Raw genomic sequence first — 16553 nt, forward strand, 5'->3', positions numbered from 1 at the left:
TTAGGCTGTTGATTCCATGGAGGCCAAAACAGTGGTGTGAAAAGCAGTGTGAAAATAGGTATGAAGCCAGCACACACGCGCCACACAGCTTTTGAGTCCACATCTTGAGAATAATTAGAAAAAACTAAACTATTTGTGGAGGTTAGAATTCCACCAAATAACAGCAACAACTGGAATGGGTGTGTGGCTCAGTAGTAGAGCATCTCCTTTATATGCAGAAGATCCCAGGTTTAATTCCCGACATTTCCAGGTAAGAGGGTCAGCAAGTGTGAAAGACCTCAGCATGAGACTCTGGGGACCTGCTGCCAGCCTTGAGTAGGAAACACTGACCTTGATGGACTGAGGGTCTGACTCAGGCCCCTTCTGCATATGCAGAACAACGCACTTTCAATCCACTTTCACAATTATTTGCAAGTGGATTTTGTTATTCTGCACAGCTGCAAAGTGGATTGAAAGTGGATTGAAAGTGCATTATTCTGCATGTGCAGAAGGGGCCTCAGTATATGTTCAATTAAGAGAAGGGCAAGTGAAGCTGTGTATGACATGCAAGTCAATAACATCACTGGGTAAATAACATTTCATTAAGCCTTCGTTAAAGAGACTGCACACTTTGCAATAATGGGAGAAATTACAGGGAGAAAGGTTCCAATTGGATATTAGGAAAAAAAAACTTTTTACAGTAAGAGTTGTGCAACAGTGAAATTAGCTGCCTGAGATGATGGTGAGCTCCCCCTCACCGGAAGTCTTTAAGCAGCGGCTGGACAAATACTTGTCTGGGGTGCTCCAGGCTGATCTTGCATTGAGCAGGGTCTGGACTAGATGGGGTGGTGGTGCATTTGGACGATGTACTAACTTATTCCCAGTTGGAAGTGGAGCATGCGGCCACAGTTCGGGCTGTCCTCCAGCGGCTGCTAGACAATGACTTGTTTGTGAAACTCCAAGAAGCGTGGGAGTTTCACAAGAGGAAAATTTGTCCCCGATCTTTTTAGGTACTGCATCTCTCAGCCAGGGAATTTGGAAATGGATCCGCAGGAAGAATGACGGGATGTGCTTCAGTGGCAGGAACCCTGCACGCGGAGGCAATTACAATAGTTCCGTGGCTTTGCCAACTTTTATCGTGACTTTATTCCTGACTTTGCCCGGTTGGCCCTCCCCCTCACTGACCTGTTACGCACCAAAGATAAGAGGAGGGTGGCGAAGCCAGCAGCCCTGCTCTTGTGGTCACCAGAGTGTCAGAGGGTCTTTCAGGCACTTAAACAGGCCTTCACATCCGTGCCCATCTTGCACCACGGCAACCCCTCCATACCATTTGTTGTGCATGTAGATGCCTCGGACAAAGCTATGGATACGGCCCTTCTGCAGTGGGGGGATGATGGGAGGCTGCACCCCTGCGCCTACCTCTCCCACAAATTCTTGGGGGTAGAAGCTTTCGATTAGGAGACAGAAGGAGACAGGGAGGCAATTAAGGCAGTTAAAGCCCAGCAGCAGGACTAGCGCATACCACATTCCAGGTTGGAAAGAGCTGCCCTTCCCTTCAGTGAATGGACAGACCACAGGAATCTAAAAGCCCGGTGCTCTCTTGGCAGCCAGGGAAGCCCTCCTCCAAGCAGCTCTGCTGGGCTGATTTTTCCCCCCGTTTCAACTTCTCGCTGCATTTCTTCCCAGGGAAGTCCAATTGTTTGGCTGATGCCCTGTCTCGCTTGCCTGACTCTTCCCCAGTGGCTCCTGTTCCATTCGGGACTGTGATATCCCCTTCCCAACTGGGCTTGGCGGTGACTACCAGCAGTCGGGTGTTGCCCCAGACCAATCCCCTTGCCATGCCTGCATCCCTGGAGGGTGCCTTGAGGGAGGCGGGAGCCCTCCCGGTACCCTCAGAGGAGGGCAGCGACCAGCTAGAGAAAGTAGAGCCGAGGATTCACAAGTTGGAGAAGGGATGAGAGGCTCTATGTGCCCCAAGTTGCCTCCTCAACCGCGCCCTCGCAAAGGATCCCCGCAACAATTATTAAATCAAGCGGGGCACTTTGAGATGTGAAATCGTTGCATTTGGCTAGCAGGGAATTCTGGTGGCAAACTTTGAGGGGGGATGTGGAGGCGTATGTCCAGAAGGGTGCCTTTACGTGTGCAACTGCCACGAAGTGGAACGGCGGGGAAGGTGCCCGGCCTCCTCCAACCCCTCCCGGTGCCTTCCGCTCCCTGGACTGGAAAGTGAAATCTCCATTGGATTTCCATCACGCTAACCTCCCATCCAGCAAAGGGAAGTCTGTCATTTGGATGGTTGTGGACTTGTGTTTGAAACAGGCTCATTTTATTCTGTGCACCTTGCCCCTGACAGCGAGCAAACTGGCACAAATGTTTGTGACTCACATTTATAGGCTCCACGCTGTTCCCGACAAAATAATTTCAGATCCGAGGGCAGCCAGTTAGTCTACCATTAGTTCACAAGCCATTTCCTCAAGCTGCTGAGCGCAGCGGAGCAAAGAAGCCCGCTTTCCTCGAGCCACCACATGGCAACAGATGGGCAAAGTGAATGCACAAACACCACCCTGGAACAATATCTGCGGTGTTACATCAATTACCACCAAGACAATTGGGTGGACTTGCTTCCCTTTGCCGAGTTTGCATACAACAATGCAGTGCATAGTAGCATGGGAATAACCCCCTTCCGCAAAGATGGATTTCGAGGGCCAGTCGGCTAAGCCTTTCTGTTCGCCACTAGGAGAGGAGGTGCAACAGGGGCGGTGGAGCTCCAGGAATGGGGAGCACTCTATCCACGACAGTACGTAGGGTTCCATGCAAAGAAAAAAGCTGGAGAAGGCTAAACAGGGCACTGTAAGCAGCAAGCCGAGTAAGAAGCGGTACCTCATCACTACTCGCTGATTAGGGGGATTGGATGTATTTTGTCTACCAGGAACTTGAGGGAGTTGCAGAGGTGTTAATGAGAGCAGAAACTGGGGCAGAAATATATTGGACCTTTTCCTGTGCTTGGGGTGATTAATCGTAATGTGCGACTACCATTTCGGGCTACAGCTGCCCCTAAGAATCTAGAGATCCATACACCCTGTTTTGGTGTAATTGTAGTCTCCTCCAAAGCCCCATGGACAAAGTGGCATCCCCTGGGAAGCAGGAGGTGCCTGCTCCAGTCGATCCCCTAGAAGTCTGAGGGGAACCTCATCCGCAGTAGTAATCCCTCTGGACTCTAGGGAAGTGCATTTAGCAACGCCATGCACAGTACATGATTGCCTGGATCCATTTCCCAGCTGGACACAAAGAACGGGTGGACTCGGACATGTGCAAGCCCCCCACTTAGTGAAAGAAGAAGAAGTGTTTGGATTTATATCCCCCCTTTCTCTTCTGTAGGAGACTCAAAGGGGCTGACAATCTCCTTGCCCTTTTCCCCTCACAATAAACATCCTGTGAGGTGGGTGGAGCTGAGAGTTCAGAAGAACTGTGACAAGTCCAAGGTCACCCAGCTGAAGCGTTATTCAATGGGAGGAAGAACAGGCTAATCCTGAATTTCAGATAAACACTTATCCACAGCTCAAGGCTGACAGAAGGGAATCAACCCGGCTCCTCCCAGATTAGAATGCACCTGCTCTTAACCACTATGCCACTGCTGCTCCTCCGGGCGTTCCACCGGGCTTACCTTGACCGTCCAGGGAGGGGGGGGAAAGGTCTTAAAGGGGGTGGAATGTCAGGACTGAGCCTGTATCAGTGCCAAATGTGCAGGTGCCAAGCTGCAGGGAAGGCCCGGTGTACCATCTTCTGATGTGGGGGGGTGAAAGCCAGCTTCCCCTCTCCGGCGCCCCAGAAGTTACATCCCGACACAGATCTTATCAAAGGAAGGTGTGAACTGTTCCCAGACTTCGTAATGCTTTTGTAGTGAATGCTTTACATGTAGTTTGTAGAGGAACCCAGTGAGGAGGCGTTTGGCTTTCGAGTAGGAGGAGCAACTGGGATATAGATAAGGGGTTTGCACAGGAATCACCAGATTCCTCTTTTATGATGTTACCTACGCTCTGAATTAAAGGCTTTAGTACAAATCTACAGTTTCCATGATTTCCGATCCGAGGTTTGACACCTGTTTAGAAATTGCTAGGAAACCACAGTAATTAATGGCCACTGAGCCTACAAGTCTTGTATTGTCGAAGGCTTTCATGGCCAGATTCAACTGGTTGTGGTGGGTTTTCCGGGCTGTGTGGCCGTGGTCTGGTAGCACACCTGAGTCAGGGGTCACATCCGCTCCGTGGCTGACGGCTATGGGAGACCCAGAATTCCGTAGCCAGTTGGCCAGAGCGATCTATGTAACTGGAAGGCCTGGAGCATTATATTCATCCACGTGTTCAAGGATGGCCTGAACCCTGAGATCCTGCAATGGGCCTTAGTGTTGGGGGACCCTGACACCCTGATGGGATGGATCTGCCTAGCTGGTGATGCAGAGGCCCGCCTGAAAGACGTCCAGCAGGCCAAACAGCACCGAGGCCCAAGTTCCCAACGCCCAACGATGAACCGAGAGTGCCAAGGGACCAGCTGCCTTGGGCTCTGCCTCCATTGTGGAGAAGCAGGTCACCTGGTTGCCACTTGCCCCGAGAAACAACACACCCTGGCACCCACCAAGGCATCTGCTACAGGCCCCAAGTGTAGGGAAGGGAAGAAGGGAGCTAAGTGCCAGACGGCCCCGAAACCTGCGTTGGCCCTAGAGGAGGCTCCTTCCACCGCCGAGGAAAGTGCACTGGAAATGTCGGAGAGCAGCGAAAGCAACAAGCCGTCAGGAAATGACAATTACCTGGCCTAAATCACACCGATGGCCAGGTCCACCCCAAAGGCGCCAACCACCGGGTGAGTGAAACTTCCGCACCCCTAATTGTTCCCCATGCCCTTTCCAACCCTAAGCAGAGAACTCGTGTGACTGTGGGGGCCCTGATTGACTCGGGGTGCTCCAAGTGCCTGATGCATCCCACAGCAGCGGAAGGGCTAGGGCTAAAACTAAAACGACTCAAGACACCCATGAAATTTGAGCAGATGGACCCCTATGGACGGGTCCCGATCAACCCACAAAACTGAGTCATTGTTAGTTAAATGCGAGCCCCACTGGGAGAAGGGCCAGTTTATTGTGGCCAAATTGGGCTGCTAACCAGTGATCCTGGGAACGTCTTGGCTCTCTAGACATGACCCAGAGATTCGCTGGAAAGACCAGGTGATCCGATTCACAGAGCCCCCTTGTGGCGATCACCTCAAGACAGAGCCCTCTGAATTCGTCCACCCCCCTCCGTCGGAACTGCCACCTCTGAACCCACTAGCGGCTCAAGGAGAGAAGTCCTCGACCATTCCGAAAGTGTACAGAGACTGCGGAAGGTGTTCAAGGAAAGAGAGTGTGATAAGCTGTCCCCTCAGACGAACAGACTGCAAAAATTGAACTCATCCCAGGAGCCAAACTGCCTAAGGGCTGCATTTAGTCCATGTGCCCCAAGGAGGCAGCAGCCCTGCTTTAGTTCTTGGACAAAAACTTGGCGAGGGAGTTGATCAGACCGGCAACCTCTCACATGGGAGCCCCCGTCCTTTCTAGGAAAAAAAAGGACGGCTCCCTTAGACTCTGTACTGACTACTGGGGTCTGAACGCAGTCTCCTTTTGCAACAAGTACCCCTTGCTGCTCATCAAGGACCTCCTGAGCAGTCTGTCCAAAGGGAAGATTTTCACCAAACTGGACCTGAGGGAAGCCTACTTCAGGGTCTGGATTGCTGAGGATCAAGAGCACACCTCACTGCCTTTAACACAGTCTTAGGGCAGTTTGAGTACCCTTTGGGCTCAATGGGGCTCCAGGGGTGTTCATGAACTTGATCAATGAAATTATGCATGACTTACTGTATAAGGGAGTGGTGGTTTAATTGGATGATGTGCTAATTTACTCTGAAAATGAACAAGAACATGTGCGCTTGGTCAGGGAAGTGTTGAAACGCTTGCAGAACAATGACTTGTACACTAAGCTATCTAAATGTGAATTCCATAAGTCCAAACTCGACTTCTTGGCCTACCGCATTTCCAGCCAGGGAGTTGAGATAGACCCCGTCAAGGTAAAAGCAGTGGTCAATTGGCGGCAGCTGCCCCCCGCCCCCCAAACCCCGCAAGCAGATCCAGTCTTTTCTGGGCTTTGCTAATTTTTACCGGGACTTCATCCATGACTTTGCTGAGAAAGCCCTGCCCCTCACGGACCTGCTTCGCACCAAAGGGGCAGGCCCTGGCAGCACCAGACCACCCCCCCTCCCTAAACTGGACCGAGGTCTGCCAATTGGCTTTCCAAAACCTCAAAAAAGCTTTCATTTCCAACCCCATTCTCTGCCACGCTGACCCCGTCAAGCCTTTCGTAGTACATGTGGATACCTCCAATGTAGCTATGGGCGTTGCCCTCCTCCAGAAGGGGGATGACAGGAAGCTCCACGCCTGCGCTTTTTTGTCGAAAAGATTCACTGGTCCTAATTGAAATGGACGGCGTGTGACAAGGAAACGGGTGCAATAAAAAAAGCCTTAACGGCCTGGCGCCACTGGTTAGAGGGTGCCCAGCATCCGTTTGAAGTTTGGACAGACCACAAGGATCTTGAAGCACTCAAAACCCCAGCAAACTGACCGCAAAGCGACTCTGCTGGGCGGACTTTTTCGCACGCTTTGAATTCACCCTCCATTTTTTCCTGGGCAAACGCAACTGCCTAGCTGTCCTGCCTTCCACAACAGATTGCACCATGGACCGCCCACTCGCACCATTTTCACACCCTCCCAACTCGGCCTCCAGGTGGTCACGCGGAGCAAAGCAAAAGGGGTCATCATTACTCTGCCTTCGCCCAACCTCCCTGCCCACCTCAGGAAAGAACTAAACACTCTCTGCCGCTCACTCTCCACTGAGGAAAAAAGAGTGGGAGATCACAAAGGGGGGGGGGTTTGGTGGGAGGGGGCAAACTCCATGTTCCCGAACTCTTCAGAGCCAAGTCCTTGCAGGCTGCCACAATGTGGAATCGGCGGGGCACTTTGTTTTTGTGAAGACCTTGCATCTGGCTCGGCAGCAGTTCTGGTGGGGGTCCCTGCACAAGGACGTAGAGGCTTACGTGAAGTGATACCCCACCTGCACCAAGGCCAAGCATGTACCAGGTAGGCAACCGGGCCTACTCCAGCCATTACCCACTCACGAGGCACCTTGGAAGGTGATCTCCATGGACTTTATCACAGATCTCCCCACCAGAGAGGGCAAAATGGTAATCTGTGTGGTGGTGGACCTATTCTCCAAGCAGGCCCACTTTGTTCCCTGTGGGGGGATCCCATCACCCCAGAAGCTGGTGAAGCTGTTCACCCAGCACATCTACTGCCTCCATGCTGCCCCGCTTAAGATAATTTCGGATTGGGGCACCCAATTTGTTTCTTGCTCTTGGAGGCAGTTTTTAAAACTGTTAGGCACCGAGCAAGGCCTTTCCTCGGCCTACCATGCAGCTACCAACGGACAGACCGAGCGCACCAATGGAGTGTTAGAGCAGTATTTACGCTGTTACGTGAACTACCACAATGGCAATTGAGTGGACTTGCTCCCATTTGCGGAGTTCACCTACAACAACACCGTGCACTCTAGCACGAGGCAAAACCCCATTTCATGTGGTCGACTGCCTGGACAGTAAACCTTTCCCCTTGACGGAAGATCTCCCGCCCGAACTGGGAGATCTCCAGGATTGGGTGGCAACCATCCAGGCATCGTGGAAATCAGTGCAGGAGGCGTTGCAAAAGGCTAAGGAGAACTACAAGAAGCATGCCGATTGCAAACGCCGCCCTGTGCCCTATGCTGTAGGGGATTATGCTTATGTGTCCACTAAAAACTTGAGGGGTCTACCAGGAACCCGCAAATTGGGACAAGTTCACTGGACTGTTTAAAGTGATAAGAGTAATCAATCCGGTTGCAATGGAACTTGAGCTGCCTAAAAATTTTAGCGCTATGCACCCTGTTTTTCATTCTAGCCTCCTCAAGAAGGTGGTCCCGAGCGACGTTTGGCACCGAACTCCAAGGCCTCTGGAGCCCAAACTGGTGAAGAACGAGGTGCACCACGAAGTCGCCAACATCCTGGACTCCCGCCTCCACCGTGGCCGTCTCCAGTACCTAGTGGCATGGACTAATCTGCCCCCCGGTTTCAATGAATGGGTCCACCAATTACACGTGCACACCCTGCTTTTAATGAAGGCATTCCACAAAGCGCACCCCGACCGCCCCGGGGGGAGGGGGCCTTAAGGGGAGCAGAATGTCAGGCCTGGCAGTTTGGTCTTGACCCGCAGATGGCTCAGTCGCTATCATCGCTCAAGGCTATGGAGGCCTTCCCCCTGCTTGCAAAGTAACTAGTTAAGAGTGCTTAGCCTCTCACTCCCTTATCTGCCTTCCTGAAGGAGTGACTTGAACACTCAAACAATACCACTGCTCCCACTGTCTTTCACATGCTGATATTATGGGAATGCAAGGGTGGGGGGAACTCGGGGGTTGAACCAAACTGTAAGGCCAGGGGTCAGACAGTGAAACCCTCAGTTTTAGCTATCTGAGCCTGGGACGACACAGTACTAATAAAGCTCTTGAAACCCTCCTGAGTCTTGTTAATGACTGGAGTAACGGACCCTTACATTCTAGAGACCAAAAGCCTTAAATGTTAGAGGTTTATCACAAAACTATCTAGTTCCACTATGAACCTCCCCTCTTTCCACACTCCTCCAACAACAGAAAATATGGATACATGCCTGGCAACATCTGGTCTAGCACATATTGGAATCTCAGGCAGAGTCAGGAAGTTAAAGATCAGTACTGAAAACCTAGACTGCACTACAGACTGGCTAGTGCAACCAGACCTAATAATCAGGAACTACCAGATCAGCCCTCTTTTTCTCTACCAAGGGAAGAACAAAAGGAACAAAACCACTCCCAAATACTGTAGGAACTATAATGGAAAGAGATATTTTCCAGTGGAAAAGGAATAAGTTATTATACAGTAATCTTTTAAAGATTATCTCTCACAGATAAAGCCATCATGAGATTGAAGGTGCATGTCTTTCTGACTTTGGAGAAATCTCTAGATGCTTTGTGAAATCTGTAGATAAAATCCCTTTGGAGAAATCTCTAGATGTTTTGGGGCGAGACTTTAAGGGCCTAGTGAAATCCTGAAAGCCCTAAATCTGAGGATAATCTTGTGAGCTAGTCTCAACCCACTGAAAATCAACTTTCAAATCTTCAGATGAAAGAATCAAAAGTGGAAGGATCAAAGACCGGACAGTTATCCTCCTACCCCACAAATCTTAATCCATAGCACAGAGCCCTAGGTGCAGAGCCAGTACATGCTTACAAATAGTTCTAGATTACTCACACAGACCAATCAAGCTCCATAGTGGAAGAGAATGCAAAACTTTTTAGTATCGCCAACCAATCTGAAGTTTCAAATGTTGTTACAATTAACTTTTAACTCTGAGAACAGTTAGACTCAAGTGGTGCTTGAATCACAAGGGACAACAGTTGTGCAAACAAAAAAGCCCTATACCCGTGGTGGCGAACCTTTGGCACTCCAGATGTTATGGACTACAATTCCCAACAGCCCCTGCCAGCATTGCCAATTAGCCATGCTGGCAGGGGCTGATGGGAATTGTAGTCCATAACATCTGGAGTGCCAAAGGTTCGCCAACACTGCCCTATACAAATACAGCTGGTTGGTGAGAAAAAGACTTGCCTGAAGAGCATTCGCTACAAACAAAGTGTCCAGAGGATTTTGCAGGGACCCCAGTGCAGCTGGCATGGAAAGCACCACAACACCGTCCTTCACACAACAGCAAATCTCCAGGCTTTTCACAGAGCTTTAAGAAAAAAGTTCAGAGTTAGCATGGAATGCTGGTGGGTTGCTTTCTGCTCCTCAGTTACCTTTCACATCTTTTCCTTTACGACACCTTTAAAATTACATTTCCATTTCAGATTAATTTGTAACATAACCCAATTGCAGCCTCATTTTCATGGAAATGCATTAGGGCGAAGGGTTGCTCTTACCACACATTCTGGGCTTCTGAGTGGGTTGGAGGGCATTTGGAAAAATGTGGTACCCCCGACACTGTTCTTAATCACTTTTTTAGGAAAGGGGGCTCTTGTCCTACTCCAAGGCCACACTGGAATAACAGGGCATTCTGATTTTACAAATAAGAACATAAGAACTAGCCTGCTGGATCAGACCAGAGTCCATCTAGTCCAGCACTCTGCTACTTGCAGTGGCCCACCTGGTGCCTTTGGGAGCTAAGGGCAGGAGACAATCACTCCACATTAACACGGTCAAATTCATTTAGCCGAATCTTGGCACACCAATTGGCAGTCTTCAAGCAGTGGCTAGACAAACACTTGTCAGGGATGCTCTGCATTGACCCTGCATTGAGTAAGGGATTGGACGAGATGGTCTGTGCGGCCCCTTCCAACTCTATGATTCTACAAGTGGCCAAGTAAATAGCCCTCCTGTAAACTCAGAGTATGGGTTACCAACCTCCAGATGGTGGATAGAGATCACCCACTATTACAACTGATCTCCAGGCAACAAAGATCAGTTCACCTGGAGAAAGGAGGCTTTGGAAGGAGGACTCTATGGCAGAATATACCAATGAAGTCCCTCTCCGTCCCAATCCCTGCTCTCCTCAGGCTTCACTCCCAAAATATCCAGGTTTTTCCTGACCTGGAGTTGGCAACTCAGAGTAAAAGCTACTACGATAAGTAAATTCTTCTTTTCTTCCTGGAAGGTACACGGGCATTGTGGAATCTTTGTGGATCTGAGAGGCATCAGATCTGGGCGGGAACTTGACTGAGGGCAGACTACTCTAATGGTATACCACTCCCTGTGGAATGTGCTTCCTCAAGATAGGATCAATGGATGCATCCTTCTGTACAGAACAGCTCCAGGGCTGAGTTCGCTACAAAATATGCTGATGGGGATGTTTCCTTCAGAGAACGCATGAAGGCTGTTTCCCCAAGGCCTTATAGATTAGAACTGTGTGTTTCCTGAGCCACTCAGAGACAGTGCTTTTGGATGCTATTTTTCCCAGAGATACTTTCTGGAAGGACACAACACTTCTGATATTCCTGCTGCTCTGCCCAAGTAGAATCAAAGGCTCCCCTATCATCTGGAGCATGCAAATGCCTCTTTTGAGACTGGTTTAGATTAGGACAGGTCACTGCGTGTGGTGCAACATGGAATTACCTGTGCTCATAAAAGTGAAGCACAGGACCATCATTTCCTAGTGAGAAATACAGTGCCAGGCTGGATGAAACCAGTGCCCAGTTCTGGCACATAGCAGACAAAGCCGGGGACCACTGCTCAGGTGGTTCTGATGGTGAGTTCCTTGATTGGTACATGTGCTATGGATGTGAAAGGTGCCTCTACCAGGACAGTGAATAACATGGTTAAGTTCCAGGTAGGGAACCTATGAACGGCATGGAAATTGCTATGTGCCACCCCTACCAAGAACACACTGGTGTGAAGGCATGATAATATGGAAGGACAGACTACTCACCTGCAACTGGTGTTGAGGAGTCATCTGCGCAGATACACTAATAGGAACTCAAGCATGTGCAGAGTCCAACCAGAGAAGCTAGCAAATTTAAGCCGAAAAAGACTTTGCAGCGCTAGTTGCCCACTCAACCTGCATCCCCAGTAGGAAGACACAGAGAGGACTCAACCACTCTTCCTGCTGTGTTCTTCCCAGGAGACATCAGGAAAGAAAGCAGCGCTTATGGGGAACATGAGTAGCTTGTGAGGCTGTACAGAACACCAGTCTCGGATAAGCAACCTGTTCTCCATGATCTCTAGGCATCATACTAATAAGACAAGACTAGTAAGTTGACCTATTTAGGGTGGGAACAGCTGCATCTGACTGAGACAAGGCGTTGTGCAATGCTTGATGAAAGGCTGCATCCCTCCATGGTCAAAGGTATAATGATGTATGACTCAGGGCTGTAGAATCTGCTTAACATCGCAGAAGGTCCCATATTCGATCCTGGGCATCTCCTGTTAAGAAGGTCAGGCAGTAGGTGATGTGAAAGACCTGGGTCTGACACCCTGGACAGCTGCTGCCAGTCTGAATAGACACCGCGGATCTTGATGGACCAAGGGTTTGATTTGGGATAAAGTGGCTTCACATGTGACTGGTACACTCCATTGCCAACTAGTACATTTGGCCCTTTCTCGCCAGGAGCAGGGAAGTGGGGGCAGCACGCTTTGAGATGTGCCTATTTCCCACCCCAGTTAGATTCATTCCCCTGGCCATACTTGGCCAGCAGAACAGAAAAGGGTAGAGAATGTACTAACTTGAGCAACTGCAAGGTAGGAAAATTCGGCCAAGTACACTCAAGGTGTACTTCTAAACTCTTCTATAGGAAGTGGTGGTGTGTGTATGTGTGAGCTGTGGCTCAGTGAGAGATCACTAACTTTGGTGTAGCAACAGGTGTAGCAACTTTGGTGTAGCAACAGGTGCTGCAAAAAGAGGTCTACCTGAGGTTGTGGGTGGGTGGCAGAGCATCTCCTTGGCGCGCAGAAGGTTCCGGGCTCGATCCCCAGCATCGCCATACATCCCCAGCGCTTTAACTCCATTAATTAGCTCCAGCCTCTGAGGATCATTTTGTGAACCACAAATTAACTGATTATCATCATATGTATTTTCCAGTTCTTTCAGTTCCATAGCCCGTGATTTACCATTATCCATAGATTCCTTCTTTCGTCGCAGGACCTTTGTTGATCTTCAGTCCAGATTGATTTCCATACTAGGTTGTTGCCTCTGCAATACAACCTCAGTTGAAGTATTCCCAATTGGGGACTGCTTATTCAAATTAAATTAAATTGTAACAGTGTTTGGGGAGTTCTTCTGTCCATGGAAGAGCGTTCTTTATTTGGTGCATTTTCAGCTTGTTTGTATTCTTCTGCAGCTGGATGCCTGCTACCTATTTGCAAGTCAAACTTCTTTGTTGGGTACACTCTGCCAAAAATTATCAAAAATTTCTTTAATGCATCACCTAGATTATTCCAGTCACTTATAGTCTTTTGAGTTTCCACTTTCATAGAATCTATCTTTTGACACAATGCTCTCTCACAATTAGGATAATTTCTTTGTTGTCTTAGAACTATATTTCCTATTAATGTAGAGCCCTCAATGCCACTGAAGATGTTAGTTCCATCTAATGCAGTTAAGTGATTATTTTTAAAGATCCTTGTGAATATTAAATCATATTTTCTCCTAAAAAGGTTCCGTTTTGCTAGAAGCAGTTTATGGTACTTTAATGATTATGATTTTATGATTTAAATGTCAACACCAATCTGTAGTAATGTCTATAATTAGGTAGTATTTTGTATTTCATTAGTTGTATTTTCTTGCTACTGTATTTAATAATTTGCACAGTGAGTCTCTTATAGCATTCAAGTTAGACCATCTGTCTATTTTTCCCCAATTGATTTCTCCGTAACATCAGGGACATTTCATTTTGAGGGCATGATTTCACATTTTGCGCTTCTGTGCTTGCACCCAGGTATTCTTTCAGGTGGGCTAATTCATGTGAGAACCTCTTTACAATTGTCAACATTAAATCTACTGATTTTGAGAACAGAGAAGCTTCGTTCACCATCAATTCCATCAGTTCTGCTGTGGTTACTCCCCTCTGCAGTTGTTTCTTCTGCTTTGGTTACAGTCCTGGACCCAGAGGGCCACCTCGCCCTTTCAGTCATTCTGTTTCTATTCGAGTTACCGAGTTCAAGGGTTCTTTCGTTGTAACAAGAGGTGTATCAGTTAAGGAAGTAGTAGCTTCATGCTCTTCCAACTCTTGTGCCCTAATATCTGTTAAATAGACTTACTCCTTCTAACAGAGATGTTGTTGAATTTTCAGACTAAAATTGTTCTGTCTTGGTCTGTTTATAAGCTTTTCGGTGGGGTGATAAGGGAGAGTTCGATTGGTGGCATTGTTTCTTTGCTCTTATTCTTATAATTTTAGTTCCTGTTTTATCTATTGAAGGTTTGTAATGATTGTTTATCTGTTTTTCTGATTATTATATTGTTGACTACATGCCAAACTACCAAGATAAATTTTCTTCAATTATCCAGCAATTCCAGAACATCTATCGTATTGTTAGTTACCACGTCGTTTTTAGATAGCTGCAACTTACTTATGCAAGCAAAAGGTCTGTTCCTTGGCTTCCCTCCAGAGGGCAGATGCTTAAAATTCGATAAAAGAGCTTAGACTAAATAATCTTAGAAGTTTCAGTCTTTCAATACTAAAGGCCATGCATGGAGGATAAAATAATGACTTAGAAGCCAATTAGAGACAGTAAAAAAATAATTTTAAAATGTAAAAAGGCATCTCAATCTTTTTTCCTGCCGGCCGCTTTCACAAGGGGTTTGTAACTGTTCCTCCTACTTCAGTGTGTAAGTGTTATGTACAGGATGTTCAAGGAGATTATTTTTCTGTCAACTTTGCTCCTGTGACCACACAGAACAAACGGTACTACTATACCATTGTTTCCACCCATCAGCAAAACAGACGATGTTGGACAGCTCTGCCTATAACCTCCCTGCCTCCACTGAATTTAATTTTGAGTGATTAGACATTAGAACAGTGGTTCTCAACCTTCCTAAAGCTGCGACCCTTTAATATAGTTCCTGATGTTGTGGGGACCCCCCCCCCTCCCCGTGGCCTCTCTGAACTGTTCATGAGTTCATCGGGGGAAGCGTCCCTCTATGAGCCTGCTCCAAAGGCTCTGTTTTCCTGGCCATTTGAATGGGAGGACAGAATGGGGGAGGTGGCCCTGCCCATCTGGCTGGGGGTTGCTCTGCTCTCCGGAGATTGGGTTGCTCTGAGCTCGGGGGTGGGGGGTGTCTCTGCCCTCCCCACTGGACGACTCGCCTTCCCGGCCCCCCATGCCCTCATCTTGCCTGGATCTGGCATCAGCTCCCGCTGGAAGGGTCGGATTGCCCTCCGCGACGGCGGGAAACTCCTTGCTGGTCCCGCCTTGCAGCCTTGCTTCTTCAACAGCCCTATAGGGGCTGGAATTGCAGCGCAGCCAATTGCCAGGAGCCTCTGCTGTGATGGAGGAGCTGCACCCCTCTCGGCCCGGGTCTTCTTTGTTTTCAGCACCACGACACCGCCGGCGGCAGCAGTAGCAGCGACTGCTGCTACCTTCTCTTGGGTGTCCTCCTGTGTCTTGTTCGGGGCTTTTGCCCCTTGGTGGGTTGCTGCTCAGGTCCTCTCAGCTGAAGACCTATGGAAGGTCTCAGGTGGAGGTGAAAAAGTTTGCGCCCGATCCACCATTACGGCGAGGCTGCGGATGAGAGGGTGATGGGAATTTCCTGGTCTAAAGTGGTCTTGGCAATCCCTGTGAAAGGGTTGTTCGACTCCCAAAGGGGTCGTGACCCCCAAGTTGAGAACAGCTGCATTAGAACTATTGTAGAATGGCACAGTCAAGGAGGACACCTTTATAACAGATCAGATTGTAGTCCACTACAAAGGTAAATGTAGCCATCACCTGTTCTCTACATTATGTTATCCTTTGTGCACATATGCTACTGCTTCTAGTACACCTTGCCTTATTTAATTTGTTCTTTGCACTGCTAATTCTGCAACCCTAGTTCTATTACATTTTTCATTGGGAGTCTTGTGAGATCTGATTGAGCTGTTTATATATTCTGTAATCTGAAAACACAAAAGGTGAGCTTAGTGGGACAAGAAAATAACACCAATGGAAATCATTCTAAACTCACAGGAAACAAATGCAGTGCAGTTGTTTTGCAACAAAAACCACAGGTTGTGAGTGTGCAGGAAAACAATATAGATTGAAAAACAGTCTTGTAAACATAGTGTGACATCTCTTATAACAACTGGAGAAATAAGCTAATGCTACAAAGGGTATATACAATTGATCTAGTTCATAGTTGAACGGACAAACAAAATACAATGCTTTCTATATAATATTAAGTAGTCAGGACGAGACAACCGGTATATTCAATCCCACTTTGTAGGGAGCCAGGCCTTCTTCAGCTGTCTGTTGTGTAGTTGTTATTCTGCTGCGTCTTTAAGAAATTCTGAAAGCCAAATAGTGATTACATTGTCCTTCCTCAAGGCTAGCTGTACTGCAGAAAGCTGGCTTTTAGAATGTTTGCAAGACTGTTTTTCAATCTATATTGTTTTCCTGCATGCTCACCACCTATGATTTTCGTTGCAATACAACTGCACTGCATTCATTTCCAGTGAATTTAGAATTATTTCCATTGCTGATATATTCTCTAATCGACCTTGAGTTTAGTGGGGAAGGCATACCATAAATCTAGTAAATAAATATTAGACACAAAAAATGCCCAACCATTATAAAAGCATATGCAACAGAGAAGAAAAATTCAGCCTTCAAATGTGGCTGGCACTGCACTTTGATATTCTAGTGCAACTTGTAAGCTGTGCTGCACGGGAAAGAAAAGTCCTTATTTAGTCAAATAAAATTGATTTGATGCCCTAAGCTGAATTCAACATTTAAACTATACCCTATTCATAGAA

General features: G+C 48.0%; 1 protein-coding gene across 2 annotated transcripts in view; it reads right to left on the reverse strand.

The window, feature by feature from the left end:
* The window catches only part of NSD2 (nuclear receptor binding SET domain protein 2), a 115334-nt gene that overhangs the window by 44638 nt on the left and 54143 nt on the right, over positions 1-16553 (reverse strand). For both annotated transcript variants that reach the window (XM_048502668.1, XM_048502667.1), the window contains one exon: positions 9727-9850. In XM_048502668.1, the coding sequence (XP_048358625.1) occupies positions 9727-9850 (124 nt within the window). The remainder of the gene's footprint in view (positions 1-9726; positions 9851-16553) is intronic.

The sequence above is a fragment of the Sphaerodactylus townsendi genome, linkage group LG07, assembly GCF_021028975.2.
Source record: "Sphaerodactylus townsendi isolate TG3544 linkage group LG07, MPM_Stown_v2.3, whole genome shotgun sequence".
Taxonomy (NCBI): Eukaryota; Metazoa; Chordata; class Lepidosauria; order Squamata; family Sphaerodactylidae; genus Sphaerodactylus; species Sphaerodactylus townsendi.